Source organism: Morchella importuna (genome assembly GCF_003444635.1).
Source record: "Morchella importuna strain M04M26 chromosome Unknown Morimp01GS054, whole genome shotgun sequence".
NCBI lineage: Eukaryota > Fungi > Ascomycota > Pezizomycetes > Pezizales > Morchellaceae > Morchella > Morchella importuna.
In genome coordinates, this window is record NW_025763451.1 from 96,757 (window position 1) to 110,341 (window position 13,585).

Consider the following 13,585-nt stretch of genomic DNA (forward strand, 5'->3'; position numbering starts at 1 on the left):
GAGTATATAAAGAAAAGAAATGAAAAAGCCAGACATCTAATCCAGGCTCCCAAACACCTTCGCCCATATTTTACCCACAACCCCTACTTTCACATTAATTATGAAAATGTTTCCAGCGAGCTAGCATTTTTTTGCCCTTTCGCTACCCCCACCATTCCATTTCCAATCATATTGGTAATTCCCTTTACGAAAATAAACTTAAAGTGAAATATTGCCCCCAGGATTTGCGTTAGAAGGTTCAGAAACGCGTTAATCAACCTCTTCCAATTCCTCATCCATATCTTGATTATCCTCATCATCCACGTAGTAATTCTGATCCAGGTTTGGTGTTCCCTCCGAGTGTGCTTTTTGTGCGTTGAGATAGTTCCGTAGCTTGCCAACGCCGCTGCCACTGAAAACACAGCTGTAAGGAGAAATATTAGTTAATGGCCCATAGTCCCCGAAACTTCGGGGGAGATAAAAAGTAAAGGTTACTTACAAGACTTCCCGTTGGTGCTCGTTGAATTCATCAGGTGGTGGCCTGCAGAACTGTGTGAAGTCCTTCCTACGGTAAAAGACATCCACTCCAGTCAAACTCAGATGGGTTAGCCTTTGGCAGTTGGTGATAAGTTCGTGGATGCCCTGAAATCAAATTTGTCAGCAATAAATCCTCGGGTTATTTCCAATTAACCGAATTTCTCCGTTCACTCACATCGACAGTCAGATTGGTGCAGTAAGAAAGATGCACTCTTTCCAACGGACACGGCATATCCTTGCTCCCCTTCAACAATGTTTGGATTGAGTAATCCGTAATATTTTGGCATTTGACCAACCCAATTCTCCGTAACTTCGGAAGACCCGCAAGGTGGCTCACACTCTGATCGGTCAGGTGTGTGCAACATGCGAGATCGATGTACCTTATCCTATTACAGTAGCGGACTAGCGTCTGTACAGCCCTATCTGTCAAATGCTGGCAGTGGCCAAGGTGCAAATAGTGCAGATTCTTCCCAAGCTTGATGACACTGTGGGTCACGGCTTTGTCTGTGATATTCCTACATTTCGCCAGGACCAGATTGCGCAGGCGGGGCGCAGCTGTCACGATTTTATTAACTGCCTCGTCTGTGAGGAGCTCACAACCAGTGAGATCCAGAATGCGTAGAAAATCGTAAGTCCGCGTTGGTAGCTGGAGGAAAGCATCGTCGGTCAGGAGATCACAATAAGCTAATCGTAGTTCTCGGAGCTGGCGCAATTGTGTGAATAGATGGCCTATAGCTTCATCGGTGATATTGTGGCATTTGTAAAGGTCGATTTCTAGAAGTTGGGAGCAATGCGCGGCTAGTGAGGCTACTGCAGCATTTGTGATGAAGTTACACTCGTTAAGTTTAAGCTTAAATAAGTTAGCATTAGTGCGATAAGAGTTTGCGAGCTAACTTTCTTACCCTTCGCAACGATTTACATCTTTCCGACAACGGGATCAGAGATGCGTCTGTCACACGCTTACACCCAGCAATATTTAGACCTTGAAGGCGTGGGCAGTTTTTGGCCACGGCCAACAGCGCGTTATCCGTAATGCTATGGAGTTGCGACAAATCGAGGGCTTGGATCCGAGGATTATTATCGAATATTTTTTGTAGCGGCAAATCGGTAAGGTGCAAACAGTTGGTGAGGGTCAGCCGTTCCAACTTTGTACACTTGACCAGGGGCTCCATGCTTCCATCACTGATTTTTCCAGCGATAGTAGTGAGATTAAGTCGCTTGATCAGCTGCGCGTATTTGTAAGTGGCGTTAACGTCTTCAACAGCCTTTACCATGTTCTGGTACTTGATGAACTCGTCAAACGAGGGGCGATGCCACAGGAGCTCGACGCTACAGTTTGCCCACTGCCTCGAAACTAGCATGCATGACCTCAGATCCACCACCGACGAAACCTTGGAGAAGATGGCGATAAGGAGCTCTGGGGGTAATCGGTAGACGGGGGGAGTGGAGGAAACATGTTGAATGTTTTGATGGCTCAATTGTTTGTGCGTAACAGTTAACTTGTCGGTTGGGGACACAGTCATGTTACGAAATTCAGTTAACGCAGCCAGGGAGACGTTGTCGTCGGGTACCATAACGAAGTCGTTGCTACCATCGTCGTTGCAGGTAAAGTGTTCTGGGCTACTGCTGCTACTGGAACTAGTAGATGCCGACACAATAACCGGCTCTGGGCGCGAACGAGCCATCGGGATAGAGGATAGAGGAGGAGGAGGAGAGAAGATCAGGAGAGAAGGGGGAGGAAAGGAGAGAATAGAGAAAAGAGTGAAGGGGGGAAGTTGGTCGCAAGAGGTAGAAGAATATGTTAGTCTTTGGTGATTACTTCTCGGGGCTTGTGGTGTCCGTAGGGACGGGTGGTGATGTAAATAATATAAAGCGTGGGAGGGAGCGGGGGAAGAAATCAAAGCAGCAGGGGTTAGGGTTGCGCTTGGAGCTTAAAGAGGCGGCGACGTGGGGCCGTTTGGAATCTGGCTGGCACTAGGGTAATTTAGGAGTCCGATTAAAAAGCATACGCAAGCATCACCGTGGGGTGAATATTGGAGCACGTGTTGTAGAAGCAGGCGGCGGAGGAGGAGGAAGAAGAGAACCAGGACCGAGGGGCGGGCAGCAACAGGCGGGGATGAGGGGATAGGACAGAGTCAAGTGGTGGGATGTGAATAGGTGAGTGAGGTAACTATTTAGGTGGAACAAGAGAGGGGGCAACGAGCAGAGCGAGAGAAAGTGAGGGTGTGTGTGGTGTGTGTGTCGATATCAATAACGGTAGCACGCTCAGTACGTTATCAGTGAGTTACTGTAGGTACTTGCTATCCAAGTTCAACGAGTACCTATCAGGCTTCAGCGGGGAGCGGGCAGCACGGCGACGAATACTAGCTTCGTGATAGGTACAGTTTGGTGATGGCTGAGGATCGTGATGTTGATGTTGACGGTAGTAGCAACGAGAATAACCAACTGAATACAAGCTCGTGAGAGTGAGAAGAAAGCAAAAGAGCAGGACTGGATAAGAATGGATGAGATTGGAATGGAAGGGGAAGGGGGGGCCACTAAGGGGCGGGGTGGCTGGATAACAGGTACTCGGGGCAGGCAAAAAGTACCGGACAATGCAGGTTTTTGGTTCACCAATGGGTGCGCGTGCTAGGCGTGAACTACTGCAAAAAAAGCCCAGAGACAAAACTTGCATTGTCCGGTACTTTTTGCCTGCCGCGAGTAGAGTAGGCACATGTACCTACATTGAGTACCTAGAAGGACGCATGGAAGGAGCACTATCTACTGTCACTACACACAGCCAAGGGCAACTACATCCTACAACGCCAGGAGGAAGCGCTCGGTGCTCAACACAAGCGCCTCAGAGGCTCTAAGGATTTATTTTTAAGCAAGAAAGCGATGGGCGATATCTACACTCCAGGGAACAAGCAACTTTTCATTTCTGTCATAGAGAGCGTCGCGGGTGTCATTCCCTTACTGTATTTGTCTCAGCCGCGGGAGCACCATCCCCTGCCGAAATCCAAATCGTGTGCCACACACACATCTCAGTTACTCTAGTTAGAGCTAAATGCAAGGCCCAACTTCAAGTTATTCGTTCTGCAATGTTGGTCCTTCCGCCGGGATTTTGCTTTTAACTCCTCCAAGGCGGCGCTACTGAAAAAAGTCACCTGCGTGCGTAAAGTACCTACATGTACCTGCTAAGATTCATGTCATTTCTAATGATTATCCCATCCGTCCAACCAGCAACAACCACAGCCAGGGATAGGAGATGTTCACAGGGTAACCCCCGCGACGTTTCAGGGCGATAACCAAAATCTCAGCTACATACAACACCCACCGGAAACCGACGTCACACCTTTAACGGTGGTGAACAGCATCTAATATTGACAGCACACGCACTGCTAACACCATGGCTTAAACCCATAGGAACATGCTCTCAAATTTCTATCGGATTTTGTCTCCTATGGTACCTATCAACAAAGTCCGCGTGGAGACAGTGGGGAGGGGCTTATGTGAAAGACATCGGGGATCGTGCCCGCCGCGCAAGATCTCGGTACTAAGCTTACATGTATGTGTGTACACATGCACCTGTAACGCCATTGGTCAAGTCACTTTGAGCACATATCTAACCTCACCTCACCTACTGAATCTGAAAAAATTTCTAGTAGAGGAGTACTTACCAAGCTATTTTTCTTCTCCCCTTTCACAACCCTCTTCCTTCTGGAACTCAAATCCATTTCCAGGGCGCTAAAACGTCACTTTTTACCCCTCTTTTATTGCCCCTCTCCCAGGAACATGCCTCTGATAGGACAGAGAAAGCTTGAATCCATCTACACTGGCATAGACACTAAAGTTTGTCTGATGCTTTTCCCACTCTAAACTTCTCGCCTGCCAGCACCACCGTGCATAAAACTCCTCAAGTGATTAATATCCGGCAGTTGGAGAACATATAACTGTCACCGAAGAATTCCTAGTGCTAGTTGGTTTCAAAAGATTGGATGACTCCGGATGCGAAAAATGTTTGTTGAGATGTACTTAATGGTGTACATGTGAGCGATGAGTGATATGTTTCCTGCTGGTATGTACATGAACATACATATACAGGCGGTTGTGTTCGCTACCGTATTTCCCGAATAGTTCAATGGCGCGGGAGCATTACAGAAAATCCTCTTAAATACGGCTTTAATCCGGTGATGCAGTAGTACTACTGTATTGTAGTAATTGCGCCTTGTTTTTGCGTACTGTATGTAGTCAAACCTTGTAGTTGAAACCCTGCAACGACTATGTACATACAGTACCAAAAACGTGATTGGGATTACTACCCCCGTTTAGTCCAATATCGCAGTAACGCCGTTAAACTGCGGGTGTCTCTTCTCAGATGCTGCTTTTCTAATCCTTGAGTCTGCAACAATGGGAATACTCCACTCAGTCTCTGGAATAATGTCACCGTACTGCGGCGTAAACGCAGTGTAGGTATTCCGCCCTGTTATGAAAATATTTATCGCTATTTTAAGAGGTAATAGGGTCGGTTGGTTGGTATAATATTGGCCCCCACGATCCCTTGCATAAACTAATCCGGCCCTGCGGGCGTGACAGCCTCCAAGAGTTACTTATCGAAACACACCATACCGCTCGATGCCCTCTCGGGCCTGAGGCCTACGCTCCTGAGAATAGATCCCAGACTTATTGATTTGTTTCTATCGCCAATGGATTAGCCGTCATCCACGCGGTGCAAAAAACAAAGATATGTCTGAATTGAGACCTGGGGGCAAACATCTCAACTTAAAACCAGCCTTCTATACGTGGTACCAGGGGAGCAAACAAACCTTCCGTGAATTTAAACCTGGGATAGACTATAAACTCCAAAAATATGGCTCCAAGCAGCTCCTCCAACCAGGGCCAAACCTGGTTCGGCACTGTGTCAGCATGTGATAATGCTATTCTCCATCTAAGGGATTTGAAACGGGTTATTGGGATGCTTCCGACTTTGGCTACTATAGCCAACCTTATCATCTTATCGGCCGTGATCAGTGCCCCGCTATCACTGCACCCATCCATCCTCACATCCCGGAAAGTGCGGGGTTGGTTTTGGGGGCTTTTACCCGGGCTGCAGATGAGCGTTGAGGCGAGGATATTATGATGATGATGATATCCTGATCGTCCGCCGATGCTCAGTATGCTGATAGGGAGATTGCATAGAGTTGGAGGAGACAACGCTTATCGATAGATTAGAATAGTGTCCTTTTGTCAGCATTAGCATGTGAGGTCATTGCTGAGTTAACAAATTATCTTTTGAGTTTAATATAAGCTTTTTTAATTGAAACATTGCGTATAGGTGGTTACCTTAAATTTCAGGCTCTGGGTGCTTTTCTCTCTTCACGTGCTATGGTAGAGATACGTATCAAGAATCATTACTCGTCTGGCTTATAATTAAGCATCTACCAGAACCTAAGATTGTTGGTTGGTTGATTGATTGATCCATTGAACTCTAGATGCATGTTCTAGAAGCCATGACTTTCTATGGGCATTTCATATAAAACTAGATAATTGATCGAGCATGTATACCGGGAAAATTTCAAAACAAAGCTATGCAGCTATGTAGGCGCTACGTAATACTGGATTGATTCGTCCCAAAGAATGCAGTTGCTGATGGCCGGTCCCTCATTAACCCGCTCCCTCGATGTGTTCCTAGGCCTTGTGGTTCCCCTAAAACCCCCTGGGGCTCCACAGAAGCAATTATCAAAGCTATATACCAACATTTATCAAAGAACAAAACATAAAAGGTACCATACATGTAGCCTCACCCTAGGACCTTGGCTTCACTGGTTAATTAATAGGTTTATACCTATTCTTGTGTATTTCAAGTATCCACTAGATCATTAAAGGTACACACAGGAATTTTCCCCACAGCTTGAGAACTTCCTTAATAGTACTGCACTAATAAAAGAAGAAACAATGTCTAAATGTACCCCTAGTATTAATAGTTTCTACAACCCAAAACTAAACTTCGTTCTAGGTCTATCGTATGAAAAGGGTTGAGTGTAAAATTGCCTTCGTAGCTCGCTGAAACACTACCGGTAGAAGACAGATATGTACATTATGTAGACACAGGCACCCAACGATACGTCTTAAGACTATTCGACTCGAAGTTCTCATACGATAGTTGTATATCTAGTCTAGGGAATATATGTAAGCTACATAGAGAGGAGGCTGGAAACCTAATGTTTATATAACAGGTTATCAACCTAACACCTCCCGAAGCGGATGACGAAGTGCTTTATTTGGTTACGGTAATGAGATAGGGTGACGCTAGTAACTGGTACCCATCGAGTGATAACTCATGATTAGAAAATTGTAAGGGGATGGCTACGGATCACCTGAGTAATTCCGCAATAGTAGTAGTACAGTTCTAGTGAAGATTCAATGACGTAATGAATTGCTCTTTTTTTCCCTACTAATTGGCAGGTTGGTAATTGGATATACAAGTTTTTACGATCAAACACACTTCACAAGTCATTTCATAGAAAATGCAATTAAATAATTGAGAAAAAAAACCTTTTTTTTGTTTCATACGCCCTTCCCAGATGTATTTTTCATGATAGTTAGTTACATTTAAAAATGACCCTAACGCCCATCAATCCAAGCCCGTTGGTAAAAAGCAATACCCAGTTTTTTTATTGTCTACCTGGTCTGGAAGTACTCAAGGAGGATGTTGCGCTCCATGGACTCTTCACCCCAGTCGCGGACAACAACGCAAGAGCAGTTAACAACCTTGCGGGCGTTACCCTCACGGTCAAGGACGCCTATCACCAGAATTAGCCCAAGATTCAAGAAACCAATACGTTTTTACGACGGGAGAACCCACAAAGTCCAGCCCACTCTCCGAGCTTCTTTCCATCAGCGACCTTGATGAGGGGAATCTTGTGCTCGGCACAGAGAGCCTCAACGAGCTTCTTGTATGGCTCCTCCTCGCAGTTCTCGTTCAAGACACACATGTGGGCCTGGCGGCGGTCAAGGGCCTTGGAGGCCTCACGGAGACCACGGGCAAGACCATCGTGGATGAGGGCGTGCTTGAGAACACCCTTGAGGGAGTCCTCGACGGACATCTGACTTTTGCCGGCGGAGGCATCGGCGGGAACTTCAATTTCCTCGGCGGCCTCAACTTGAGGGACCTATTCGGTGAGGGCTGTTAGACACGGGATTCGGGATAATGTATCAGGATGGTTCAAGGTATTACTTCTTCTCCTGCGTCAGACTAGATGGGATGAAAGTTAGCAAAATTGGCCAATATTTATGTCATTTTGTAGAGCAATAAATACAGGCAGCTCACCATGATGATTTTTGTTTAATGGACTCTAGAAAGAACTCTAGAAAGAAAGAGAGATGGGGGATATGTCTTTAACCGTCCTCGAAGAGTTCCTTGACGAAAGGAAAGAAACATTTCGGAATTTCCCCCCTTGTGTTGACTGTGTGGGTGGGCCCTGTAGTCAGGGCACGAACCCTGACTCCTTAGCCCGTCACTTTTTTCTCCCACAACGAATTTGTGTAGGGCGGAACGTCTTGGCGCAACTCCGCACACTGCACGACGCTTTCTCAACTCCAACAAAATCAATTCACCCCCCTCTCTCCCTACGTATACTTGACGATTTCGATAACCCATCCATCGAACAACTAACCATGGCAGTAGCTAAGTCAGGTACGGCTATCCAATCCTACCGCTCAACCCTACGGCCGGTCAAACAAAAACAGATATGCTGACTCGAGTGGTGGAATTGTGAAAAGGTCTCGCCTACGGCATCAACAAGGGATACAGCGGAGTCACTCTCCGTGAGTCCAAGCCCCGTGCTTCCCGCAGAAAGGGTGTTCTTTCCAAGCGCACCGCTTTCGTCCGTGAGGTCGTGAAGGAAGTTGCTGGGTACATACACCTCTCAATCAAGATTACAATAAGATCGGGTTATTTTGCGATCCGGAATGGGGTATAGCTAACTACTCGTGTGCTCCAACAGACTTGCCCCATACGAGAAGCGTGTTATTGAGTTGCTCCGCAACTCTAAGGACAAGCGTGCCCGTAAGCTCGCGAAGAAGAGAGTGCGTCTCGAAAACCTCCTGCTATTATCCAGTATCTGGTTTGGCTGACATGTTTGTTCTCATATAGCTCGGTACCTTCGGCCGTGCCAAGAGAAAGGTCGACGAACTCCAGCGCGTTATCGCCGAGTCCAGGAGAGCTGGTCACTAAACGAAATCCAATTGTTTCAGTTTTCCTCTTTTTTTCCTTTCCGGGCTTCAAATGTACAAGCAAAAAAATCAAAAGTGGCATATGGGGCAATCATCAATCTAATGGATTGGGGTCCTAACGAATCACGTTCTGCTTGCTTGTGATTGTAGTTCCCGGGTGATATTTGGGGGGTTTCTGTTTCGGTTTGGGCTGGACCTTAGGATGGTGTTTTTGGAGTAATTGAACAACCTGAACAGTAAATCCGGCCTCCTGTTCAAAACATTAATCGCCCCAAGTAAAGGACCGTTAGGTCTCAGACGCCTTGGCTATTTTCCAGATATTGCTAGAACAAGACCATAGCAAGACATTTTGAAGGCAGCTAAAACTTAAATTCCTGATAATTCTGCCACAATGTGCCCCATCGCTTTTTAAATATGTAAAGTTTTGGGAGCATCTCACCGTGTGTATATCTCACGCTAACCCGCCTCACATCTCCACAATACGCTTTACTGTCATAAATAATATTGCCGCCTGAAACCTGACAATATAATATGATTATAACAAAAGAAGACTGAGAAGACCTCTAAAACGTGTGCCAAACCAACCAAATTTCTAGCCAATGCCATTAACAAGAAGAAATAACCCACAAAACCGAATGGAAACAATAATAAAACGCCTGTCAATGATCGAAATGCAAGTTTATTCCCCACCTAACAACCCATCGCTCTCGTCGTCCCAACCACCCGCACTCCACCTTGGTCTACTCGCGCCACCCCTTCCTCTGATAGCACTACCATAACCACCCCTACTACTCCCTGCATTGCCGCCGAGCCACTTCGGCTTCTTAACGCCATCAAAGTCCTTCATCCACTGTGGTGCATCCAGCGTCTCGACAGTGTTCTTAACTCTATGCATAAAACCCCCGAAAAATCCTTCTTCGGGTACAGTATCCAAGTTATCCCCATCATCATCTCTCAACCTAATGGGGCCTGTTCGGCCTGTGCGCTGAGCTTCTGGTCCAAGGCCTGAACTTGACCCTCCTGCTCTGCCGCCCAGTCTGCTGGCGGCAGCTGCCCGTGCGATTGTCCCGCCCCTCCCAACCTCACCCTGGAGCTCCCGATCTATCAAATCTCGCCCTTCCCTCCACCCTCCAAGCCCATCCTCATCATCTTCGTCGTCCGCCAAGACATCTCCGAGGCCAAATGTGGTCTTGATCCAACCGTACACATTGAATCCTGTGGCTGCAACTGGCAGTAGAATCAGCACCGGGAAAAAACCATCGAATCCCTCTCCAAGTGGTGTGAGAGTAATGAGCTTTCCCAAAAAGCCAAAAAAGACAGTGTCCTTTGCTACGGCTGGGAGCAGTAATCCCGTAAAATTATAAGCTAACGGTACGGTGAGCCGGGCGGCGTAGGAGGCATAGAAACACGCAGATGAGCCTGATGTCATTCGCTTAACAAGTGCATAGTTTCCCCATACCTTAACCGTAGTAAGGGAGGAGTATGCGCATGCACACATATAAGCGATCCATGCTGCGGCGATACATTGTCCAGCAAAGCCAACCTTTCCGTGAGGAGATTCAGGGTGATGAACTACGGTATAATTGATTACTGAGAGTCTTGGGGCTGTGGCATGGGTAATCTCAGACCAGATTATACAGGCTGAGGCAAGCGAAAGAAAAACCGAGAGGATGCGGCGGACCTGCGGCAGAATGTGGTAGTGGAAGATGTGTCTTGTGTAAGGATTGAGTATGGAGATTTTGTCAAACACTGTCGGAGATGCGAAGTGTTTCGTGAAGGCCAAGCGCTTGGTTCGTGCGGAGTCGAGCATCTCCTGGCAGTCAGAGGCAGACTGGACAAGAGCTTGCCATTCAGCGTTGAAGCGTTGCCGCTTGTGTATGGCAACTTTCAAGCGTTGGGTTAGGCCTGCTAGATATTGCTCTGTGATCACCGGGGGAGCTCCACCCCTCCTTCCCCCAACAATGTTGCTTCCCCCTGGGGGTGGTAACGAAGACTCTGGAAGCTGCGCGATATCACCCAGTTCCTCAATCCATTGTTGAAACTCCAGGGCAGACCCATTCTTTCTTTTACGCACTGCCAAAACCTCCTGTTCAATATCCTCAAGATTATTGGTCGCATCTAAAAGCTTATCATATGCTCTAGGTGCTGCAGTCTGTAAGCTCTTTAGCTTTCCTGGGATACTTGCATTCCGCATGAGATTCCGTGGGATTGCGACGAGGCCATGACCCATAAGGAAGATAGCGATGGCGAGAGCATAACAGTAAGACAGGGCCATTACGAGACCTTTGAGGGACTCGATATGAATCCCAGATGTTATGAAGACATAGATGAGGCCGACACCTCCGATAGCAAGCATCATAAGCTGGTATCTTGCATTTTCGCGAAGGGCTTCGATGAAACGGTTACGCGGGGAACGGTGGCCGGAGTTACTGTAGGACTGGAGAATAGGAAGGACGGCCCTGTAAACTTGTCAGTTGTAGCTCTCACTAGGTCTGTTCTGGGAGATAGAAGTTGGGTACCATGTGAGCACGAAGCAGAGCCAGTACGATACTCGCCATGCTACAAGAAGCAACCCTTCGGGAAGCACAATACCTATTCTCTACTTGAGTAATCTACTTCTAATATGAGAAAGAGGGGATAAACCTACCTCGTGATCCCGAATCGCCAGCGGATGAAGAGGCAAGATCGATAGGCACCAGTACCACGATAGATGACGAGATAAACAGCGGTAGAAAGGTAGAAACAAGCAAGTATTCCGGGGTTGAGCGTAGTGGTAAGAAAAAGCGTTGTAGTAGCAGTACCGTACCGGCTAGCGAGGCCAGACAGAGCGCTGAAAAGACTCCTGAGGTGACAGCCATGAGGCAAGACCAAGGGAGGGGTTCAGCTGAGTGGGGGTGGGGTCTGTTATTGCGCAGGCAAGGTAGAGAGGTTGTTGTTCTCTGAAGGTTGCATGATGATCCACGACAGCTTAGTAACAGCTTTATTACCACATGCCACTAACTACATGCATAGAGTGATTGTAGCTACATGTACCTACTACATGTAGTTGTCATTATCAGTACTCTACATGTATTCTTGGTCTCTTTTTAATTCACCAACCGCCACGTCCGACCGAAGGATGCAAACGTTTAACGTAGATACTGCCGGTCACATTTTACGCATTAAGCTGGACAACATTCACCCTTGCTTGCCTTTCGACTTTTACAACGGTTTTTAACTCATGGGTGAACTTCCTTCTAGATCTTGTTTCCTCTTTTTTTCAGGCAGGGAAGAAGACATCTTATGAAGATACTCAAACAGACATTATGAGCGGGGAATGATAGAATTCCACTTACTATATAGAGTACTAGTGCCAAAGAAGCAACATCGGGACTACATTCACTCTGATTCTTCTGATTCAACTTTACTCGAGGTATTCTACACTCAGAATACCCAAAAACCAAATGAAACTGTTCTAAGTACAGTAACGTAAGATTATTCTTTAGCTTACATAGGTTCAAGTTATCATTAACAAATATGGTAGACTCGTCGTCAAATGCTCCAAACTCCTAAATATTTTATTCGATATCCGTCGTCCTTAGAATAATATATATAAACAGTATCTATTAATATTGGGCTCTTAGAACTTCGTGGCTTCGAGGTCTTGTCGCTTGGTTATTTCCTTAAATTATATAAATACGCAATCAGCCCATGGACTTTAACATCATCACTGGCCAGATCCTCGAGAATACAGTACGTTGCTTCTCATAGGGTTGCTTGTAAAGCAAGTGCTCGGAGGCCTTGCTTAAAGAAACCAAATGAGAGAGCCAACGCCTTAAAGTAGAGCTTTGCAATTGTTATGTAATTATAAGACCTATTAAATCTTCTTTAACGGGACTAGTTAACTAAAATCAAGCTTATACAATTTTTCATAAGTAACATGCTAATAGAACCCCCAAAGCTCTTCTCAGGACCGGCCTACCCCAATTCCCCGCCTTCCTCTTCACCCCCACAATCCTAAGCCACCTATCCCACGTTTCACTACATAAAATATCACTCGACCTGCACCAACTTATCACTCTCACCAGTACTCTTGATACCCACCTCACTGCTCTCCACCACCTCGTCTTCTTTCTCCACACCCTCCATCTCGCCCTCCTTTGTATTCTTCGGCGGTCTCCCAGGTCGCTCCGCATCTTCCAAGTGTAGCAGAACATCATCGAAATCATTCGGATCCGTAGCTCTCTCCTAGTTATAAAATAACCCATTTCAACCACCACTCCAACTCATTTCCATCTTCCCCTTTTCCAAAAAAGGAGATACCTTTGCGCGAATACATATCTTTCTCGCCGTATCCGGATGGACTCTTAGAATGGTCGAGATCTCAATCCAGCTCTTTTCTGCATGCCAGTGCAGCGTCAGGATAGCTGCCCGCTTGAGGAGTGGAATTTGGGGTCCGCGTGGTGGCATTTTGGTTTAGCGTTTTTTGTTTTTATCAATTGATTCGAAGTCTTTGGAGCAAGTATGATTTGAGCATTCCTGAATTCCGGACATCTGGATATGGGGGACGGGAAATGATTGCGTCATTGTTTCTTGTTTATCTTCCTTGGTGGGCACGTGACCTGGAGGAGGCCTGATTGTCGTCATAGGAAATCACTCGTTTCAGTCGGTACTTCATGATTGGGTGGGGATATTGAGGTAAGGTAGAGAGTGCTCTAGAAGTCTCGAAATGAAATAGGTATGTTTGAGCTTATCCCAACTCTTAGGTACACCGTGTGATTAGGTCGGGTATGCATGTGGAGTACGGTACTGCATGTCAGAGAGTAAATTGGGAGGCTTCTGTGTAGTCAGATTAAAAATTGTGTGGGTCAGCTTA

The 13,585-nt window shown here is 46.5% G+C and overlaps 5 protein-coding genes across 5 annotated transcripts; 1 reads left to right on the forward strand and 4 right to left on the reverse strand.

The window, feature by feature from the left end:
* Positions 1 to 249: 249 nt before the first annotated feature.
* Positions 250 to 2,201, reverse strand: LAJ45_10998 (uncharacterized protein; the record flags this gene model as incomplete). The annotated part of the gene is made up of 4 exons (XM_046120511.1): positions 250 to 403; positions 479 to 621; positions 692 to 1,366; positions 1,419 to 2,201. 4 exons carry the CDS (start codon positions 2,199 to 2,201, stop codon positions 250 to 252), a joined length of 1,755 nt encoding a protein of 584 aa, XP_045966282.1.
* Positions 2,202 to 7,176: 4,975 nt separating this feature from the next.
* Positions 7,177 to 7,828, reverse strand: LAJ45_10999 (uncharacterized protein; the record flags this gene model as incomplete). Its single annotated transcript, XM_046120512.1, has 4 exons — positions 7,177 to 7,298; positions 7,361 to 7,667; positions 7,733 to 7,750; positions 7,826 to 7,828. 4 exons carry the CDS (start codon positions 7,826 to 7,828, stop codon positions 7,177 to 7,179), a joined length of 450 nt encoding a protein of 149 aa, XP_045966283.1.
* A 344-nt stretch (positions 7,829 to 8,172) lies between these two features.
* On the forward strand, positions 8,173 to 8,731 carry LAJ45_11000 (uncharacterized protein; the record flags this gene model as incomplete). Its single annotated transcript, XM_046120513.1, has 4 exons — positions 8,173 to 8,191; positions 8,278 to 8,410; positions 8,502 to 8,583; positions 8,651 to 8,731. 4 exons carry the CDS (start codon positions 8,173 to 8,175, stop codon positions 8,729 to 8,731), a joined length of 315 nt encoding a protein of 104 aa, XP_045966284.1.
* Positions 8,732 to 9,409: 678 nt separating this feature from the next.
* Positions 9,410 to 11,588, reverse strand: LAJ45_11001 (uncharacterized protein; the record flags this gene model as incomplete). Its single annotated transcript, XM_046120514.1, has 3 exons — positions 9,410 to 11,189; positions 11,250 to 11,322; positions 11,378 to 11,588. 3 exons carry the CDS (start codon positions 11,586 to 11,588, stop codon positions 9,410 to 9,412), a joined length of 2,064 nt encoding a protein of 687 aa, XP_045966285.1.
* Positions 11,589 to 12,762: 1,174 nt separating this feature from the next.
* Positions 12,763 to 13,179, reverse strand: LAJ45_11002 (uncharacterized protein; the record flags this gene model as incomplete). Its single annotated transcript, XM_046120515.1, has 2 exons — positions 12,763 to 12,957; positions 13,033 to 13,179. 2 exons carry the CDS (start codon positions 13,177 to 13,179, stop codon positions 12,763 to 12,765), a joined length of 342 nt encoding a protein of 113 aa, XP_045966286.1.
* Positions 13,180 to 13,585: the final 406 nt, after the last annotated feature.